The sequence below is a fragment of the Eimeria tenella genome, genomic scaffold (assembly GCF_000499545.2).
Source record: "Eimeria tenella Houghton genomic scaffold, Eth_scaff49, whole genome shotgun sequence".
Classification (NCBI taxonomy): domain Eukaryota; phylum Apicomplexa; class Conoidasida; order Eucoccidiorida; family Eimeriidae; genus Eimeria; species Eimeria tenella.
Genome location: NW_013543393.1, coordinates 182432 through 188988, shown reverse-complemented (window position 1 = coordinate 188988; position 6557 = coordinate 182432). Strand labels below are relative to the sequence as shown.

The following is a 6557-nucleotide window of genomic DNA, read 5'->3' as shown; positions in this document are numbered from 1 at the left end:
AGGGTTTAGGGTTTAGGGTTTAGGGTTTAGGGCTGCGTGGGGTGTTCAAGCTGGCTTTCTAGGGTTTAGTGCTTGGCTTTAGAATTGTGGGGTTCGGAATTTTGTAGGCTTAAAACTTTTAGGGTTCAGTTTGTCTAGGGTTTAGGGTTTAGCAGCCCCAGGGCTCAGGTTTTACAGGTCTTTGAGGGTTTAGGGTTTAGGGTTTAGGGCTTTTGGCTCTAGGAAGAACTGTCTGCTGCTGCTTCGAACGCCGCTTTATCTTTTTCTCCTCTCGCCTGCAGCCCCATTCTTTACTTTTATTTTATTTTTAAATATTATTAATTTATTTATTTTTATTTATTTATTTATTAATTTATTAATTAATTTATGTATTATTTATTTATTAGGCTGGAGGCGTTTCTAGAGACTGCAGAAAACGTGCTGCTGCGCAGCGGCACTTTGCCTACGAAGACGCGCTGGGCGAGGCCGAAACAGCTAGCTGCTGAAGCTGCTGCTGCTGCTGCTTCTGGTTCTCCTGCTGCTGCTGCTGCTGCTGCAGCAGCAGCAGCTGCTGCTGCTGCAGCGGAGGGACAGTCCGGGAGCTCCCCCGACGCCACCGCAGCAGCCTCTGCAGCAGCTGCAGCAGCTGCAGCAGAGTCGCCCCCAGAAGCAGCAGCAGCAGCAGCAGCAGCAGACCCTGCTGAGCGGCTGATGCTGCGGCTAAATGCAAGGCGGCGGCGGCAGCAGCTGCTGCGGCAGCGAGCAGCAGAAGAAGCAGAAGTTGCTGCTGTGCTGCAGTCCATTCCTTTCAAACCCTCAGTGCCAACGAAGACAATAGAACAAGAGAGAAGAGCCAAACTCACTGATTTAGGGTTTGTAGAAGTTGTCGAATTCGCCAAACCCTGGAGGCTAAACCCTCATCCTGAAAACGGAGAAGAAACCCCCGACCTCTGGGCAGCAGTTATGGAACGTGAAAAGAGGACCTGGGTAAGCAGCGTCTAGGGTTTAGGGTTTAGGGTTTGGGGTTCAGGGTTTAGGCTTAGGGCTGTGGGTTCAGGGTCCGGGGTTTAGGGCGGAGAATGGGGGCCAACAGGGTCTACGGCGTAGGGTTTGGGGTTTAGGGTTTAGGGCTTGGCAATGGGAGGTGAAGAGGGTGTAGGGTTTAGGGTTTAGGGTTGAGGGTTTAGGGTTTAGGGCGTGGGAGGGGGGCGCGTGGTTCAGCTGCCAGGTCGGGCGTCTAGGGTTAAGGGCTTAGGGTTTAGGGTTTAGGGTTTAGGGTTTTGCTTCAGCCCGAGGGTTTGGTACTTGACGGTTTGTTGACTCGCGCTGACTGCACCACTTTTGGCTTCGACGAAAAACGCAAGGAGTTTGTGAAGCTGCTGGACAGATATGTAAGAAATAAATTAAATAAATAAACAAACAAATAAAATAATTAATTAATCAATTATAAATAATAATTAAAAATGAAATAAATGGATGGTAAAGACGCAGCTCGGGAAGGGGAAATAAACCTGGGGGCGCAGCAGCGCGAGGGTTTTTGGCGCTAGGGTTTAAGGTTTAGGGTTTGGGATTGAGGGTTTAGAGTGGCCGCAGCAGCGCGAGGAGTCGACCTCGCATGCGTTGGCCGAGGGTTTAGGGTTTAGGGCTTGGCGTTGAACAAAATGGGCGCAGCAGCGAGGGGGATTCAGGGGTTTAGGGTTTAGGGATTCAAGGGTTTAGGGTTCAAGGGTTTAGGGTTTGCGTGCCTGCAGGAGGAAGAGCTGGAGCGCGGCAGCGGCATATCTCTGGGCACTGTTATTTTCTTCTTGATGATTTTCATCAGATGGTATACGAGCTAGGGTTTAGGGTTTAGGGTTTAGGGTTAGGGTTTTGTGGGGTGAATAGACAGCTCGCAGCAGCAGCTCTACTCTGAACTCTCTTTTCGTAAACTCGCTTTCAGTCCGTTCCTTATTTGTTATTGGACTTAAATCTGCATCTATACTCTCTTTTAGGATTTAGGTTTTGGCGTTTATGTGCAAACGCGAAAGATGCGATTTGAGGCCCACTGAAGAAAACTGAAAAGGATCGTGGTCAGCAGCAGCAGCAGCGCAGAGCTGCTGCTGCTGCAGCAACACAGGCAGTAGCAGCAGCAATAGCAACAGCAGCAGACCTTTGTGCCAACAGCAGCAGCAGCAACTGCTGCTGCTGCAGCGTTTGCCACTGCGCACGATGCAGCAGTTGCAGCTGTGTACCCCGCGGCAGCGGCAGCAAGAGCAGCAGTAGCAAGAGAAGCAGCAGCAAGAGCAGCAGCAGCAAGAGAGCAGCAGCAGCAAGAGCAGCAGCAGCAGTGTCCACGTGTCTGTGTCTCCTTCCTTTAAACCACCAATTCGGGGTTTAAATTGAGGTGTATAGGCAGTTAAAATGAGTTGTGTATGAAGCACCTGCTGCTGCTGCTGCTGCTGCTCCTATTGTCTTTGCTGCTGCTACTCCGTGTGTTGCTGCTGCTGCCACACGCGCGCGTCAGCCAGGCTACCATCTGTTGCTGAGCGGCAGCAGCAGCAGCAGCAGCAGCAGCAGCAACTACAGCAGTTAAGAGCTAACGCAGCAGCAGCCATTGCAGCAGCAGCAGCAGGAGCTACTATTCGGTATATACTCCATAAGACAAAAAATGTTAAAACGAAGGCGACCACAGCCTCCTCATAAAACGACCTGCTGCTGCCGCTGCTGCTGCTGCTGCTGCTGCTGAAAGGGTTTCTGGGGCGCGGGCGCATTGCTTCTTGATGCTGCACGAATTGCAGCACCAGCAGCTGCTGCGGCAGCAGCGGCAGCAGCAGCAGCAAGCGAAGCAAAGGACTAGAACTGCTTCTGCCTTTGTGCTGCTGCTGCTACTGCTGCATGGTTGTCCAGCTCAGCAGCCTTCCTCTTGGCGCTCTGCGGCTGCTGCTGCTGCTGCTGCTGCTGCAGTTGTGGGGTGAGGGCGTCGCTGACTGGGGTGTCCAACGGCAGCACGTCCGCGGCCTCGGCCGCCGCTGCTGCTGCTCCTGCTGCTGCTGGCGCTGCTGCTGCTGCTGCTGCCAGCTGCTGCTCCAAACGCCGGTGCTTGCTCACAGGCTCCTGCAGCGCCTGCTGTATTTCGGGCCCCAACGCAGACTTCCTAATATGCCGCACCCGCAGCTGAATTGACCCCGCCAGCTTCGCCCGCTCCTGCAGCAGCAGCAGCAGCAGCAGCAGCAGCAGCAGCAGCAGCGATGGGGGGCGGGAGGAGCGGTTTGGGAAAAAAGGGGGAGAAAAACGGGCGGGAAAGCACTAAACCCTAAACCCTAAACCCTCGGACCTACCGGCCAGCCATTTATCAGCTCCACGAATTCCTGCGCACAAACCACCAAGCCCTAAACCCTAAACCCTAACCCCAAGATGTAAACCCTAACCCTGAACTACGAACAACCAAGCAAACACCAAAACCCCGCACCCCAATCTCTACAAACTGAGCCCTTAACCCTAAACCTTAACTCTAAACCCTACACCTAAACCCTGACTCTGAACCCTAAACCCTAAACCCTCACCGCAATTGCCGGCCTGAGATCACAGACGGCCTCGCCCGCCTTTGGGCTCGCGAATTTGAGAGCAATAAGCATTGAAGAGCTTTCGGGCCATTCCGGGTCCTGAACCACAAACCCTAAACCCTAAACCCTAAACCCTCAACACAGAACCCGAGCCCCCAAACCCTTAACCCTTTACCCTAAACCCTAGACCCTCAACACAAAACCCGAATCCCCAAACCCTAAACCGTAAACCCTAAACACTCGACACAAAGTCCGAACTCCAAACCCTAAACCCTCGACACAAAACCCGACCTACGAAACCCTAAACCCTAAACCCTGAACCCCAAACCCTAAACCGAAGGGGACGGTGCGGGTACCTGAAAGGGGAAGACGTTGGGGAGAGGCCTGATAAGCATGTTGAGGCTGCTGCTGCTGCTGCTGCTGCTGCTGCTGCTGCTGCTGCTGAAAGACAGCCGCTCGAGGGCCTTCACCAAATGCCGCACTTTCGACTCCACCCAGCCCTGCCACTTGCGGTGTACCTACAGCTCAGGGGCCACACACTATTTATTTATTTATTTTTATTTATTTTTATTTATTTATCTTTTGTTTATTTCTGCTGCTCCGTTTGCCCACATGGCAGCTGCCGACACGGCGGTGGATGAGAATAAATAAATCTGAAATAAAATTTCAAATCAAATTTCTTGCAATCTAAGCCAGCTGTAGCAGCAGCAGCAGCAGCTTTAGAAGCAGCAGCAACAGTAGCAGCAGCAGCAGCTTCAGAAGCGGCAGCAACGGCAGGAGCAACAGCAAGAGCGGCAGCAGCAGGAACAGCGAGGGTAGGAGCAGCAGAAACGACAGCGCCAGCAGCGGCACAAGCCCAACAAGCAGCAGCAGCAGCAGCAAGAGCAAGGCCAGCAGCAGAAGCAGCAGCAGCAGCAAGATTAGCAGCATCATCGGGACCAAGACCAGCACCAGCAGCGAGAGCATCCGCATCAGCAAAAGCAGCAGCAGCAGCAAAAGCACCAGCACATGCACGACCACCAGCAGCAGCAACAATAGCAGCAGCAGCAACAACAGCAGCAGCAGCAGCAGCAGCAGCAGCGTACCGCCTCTGACTTTGCTAAGATTTGCAGCTGCAGAAAGTGGGAGAAAAGGGAAAGGTAATCGATGGGGGCCAAGACGCGCAGCAGCAATTCCCGCCAGGACTGGAGCGAAGGTGCTGCTGCAGTTGCTGCTGCAGCAGCAGGCGCTGCTGCTGCTGCTGCTGCTGCTTCGTCCCAAGCAGCAAACTGCTTTGCTGCTGCTTCCAGCTCCTCAGCTATTACCCTCTTCGTCGAGTGCGAAACATTATGAGTTGAGTTCATTGCCGGAAACGCAGGGGTTATGATCTTCAGCAAATGGTGCCGGTCCTGCGCACCTAAACCCTAAACCCTAAACCCTTAACCCTAACCCCTAAGTGCTAAACCCTAAACGCTAAACGCTGAACCCTAAGCTTTGTGCAACACCAAATTCGAAGCGTTAAGTAGCACGTCCATCCCAAAACCCTAGCGCTAGGGTTCACTGAAAGGGTTTAGGGTTTAGGATTTAGGGTTTAGGGTTCATTTGTGTTCTCTCTTCACCAGACTGTAATTCAAGCATTCTCTAACTTGACAAATACCTCAAACTAACTCCTGCTTCCACCCCCTTAGGGTTTAGGGTTTACTTGCCAACAGCATCTAGGGTTTAGGGTTTACAACACCACCTACTTGCTAAGCCCTTAAACTTTAAAAGCCCCAACCCCCCAAAGCCTTTGTAACTACAGAACCCCCAAACTCCACGAATACCTCAAACCAGCCGCTGCTTTCACCTCTCCTAGGGTTTAGGGTATAGGGTGTAGGGTATAGGGTATAGGGTTTAGGGTTTAGAGTGTTAGTTCATGCGGAGGGTTCGAGAGTTGAAGGGCGGCTAGGCGGTTATTCGCGACGGGAATCCGGAAAGGCGCGCAGGTCAAGCGGGCGGGGGTCGGTTTAGGGTGTAGGGTTTAGGGTTTAGGGTTTGCGGACCTGGGGGTAAATGTGGGGGTTCCAGACCTTGAAGGCGGCGAGCCCCTCGAGGCCCTTCTCGTGGTGGCTGTACTCGGTGATCTTGCAGAGGCAGACGGGACTTTTGTTCCAAGTCCACTGGGTGAAGAGTTTGAAGAACTTCTGCACGAGCTGGCTGGGGGGCAAGTTGGGGAAGAGCTGGCAGCACCGCGCCGTCAAAATGGCCCAACTAATGCCCCCCAAGTAGCCGCAAACGTTGCTGTAGACGCCCCGCGCAGCGGCCCAGAGGCGCACGAAGCGCAGCGCCGTTTTGAAGGCCTTGGTGTTGGGAACGAGCTGGAGAATTTGGTCCGCGACTCTGCTGCCGTTGAGGCTGCGGGCCGTGCGCTCGTCCGCATGCAGCAGCAGGCGGTCTGCATGCAGCCCCACCCAGCTCTGGGGCACGGCCTTGAGCGGCAGCCGGGCGAAGAGCAGGTCGATGGAGGTGGAGAGGAAGTTGAACTTCAGCACGGGCGTGTAGGCCTCGGGAATGGGAGTTATTTGGCTCGCGCGCGGGTCTTGCGACAGCTTGGAGGCGAACACTGTGAAGAACGCCTCGCGGGAAACGTGGCGCGGACATACGCACAGCGCGTCCACGTCGCTCCCGGGTGTACATACACCCAACCGGTACGACCCGAACGTGAAGATCTTCCCGCCCGCCGCCCGCGCCTCCTCCGGCTCCAGTCCCTGCGCCAGTCCGCTCTCGAAGATCCACTCCGCAACCAGCGCGTTCAGGGCCGCCAGCACCCTTTCTTTCAGCAGCGCCCCCGCTGCGGTTTCGTAGGCCCCCTTCGCCCGCAGCAGCCGCACCAGCTCCACGCTCTGGTGCAGGTCCGCCGCCAGCGGGCCCCGCAGCGACAGCGGCCGCGTCAGTCCGAACGGGTACGGGCTCGCCTGCGTCACCCGCGGCTCGCAGCCCATCACGTACGCCTCCAGCGACGCGCACAGCGGGGGCGCGGGGCCCCCTGCTGCTGCTGCGGGGGGGGGGGCTGCGGCG

At 55.0% G+C, this 6557-nt stretch overlaps 2 protein-coding genes across 2 annotated transcripts in view; one reads left to right on the top strand and one right to left on the bottom strand.

The window, feature by feature from the left end:
* Positions 1–1817, top strand: part of ETH_00023690 (uncharacterized protein) — a gene marked incomplete at both ends in the record, with an annotated part of 14282 nt that extends 12465 nt beyond the window's left edge. Inside the window, 3 exons of the mRNA XM_013377241.1 lie at positions 387–966; positions 1269–1370; positions 1731–1817. Coding sequence (XP_013232695.1) covers positions 387–966; positions 1269–1370; positions 1731–1817 — 769 coding nt within the window. The remainder of the gene's footprint in view (positions 1–386; positions 967–1268; positions 1371–1730) is intronic.
* A 994-nt stretch (positions 1818–2811) lies between these two features.
* Positions 2812–6481, bottom strand: ETH_00023685 (poly(A) polymerase, putative; the record flags this gene model as incomplete). Its single annotated transcript, XM_013377240.1, has 6 exons — positions 2812–3162; positions 3297–3326; positions 3522–3620; positions 3878–4039; positions 4607–4909; positions 5543–6481. 6 exons carry the CDS (start codon positions 6479–6481, stop codon positions 2812–2814), a joined length of 1884 nt encoding a protein of 627 aa, XP_013232694.1.
* Between the last annotated feature and the right edge of the window lie 76 nt (positions 6482–6557).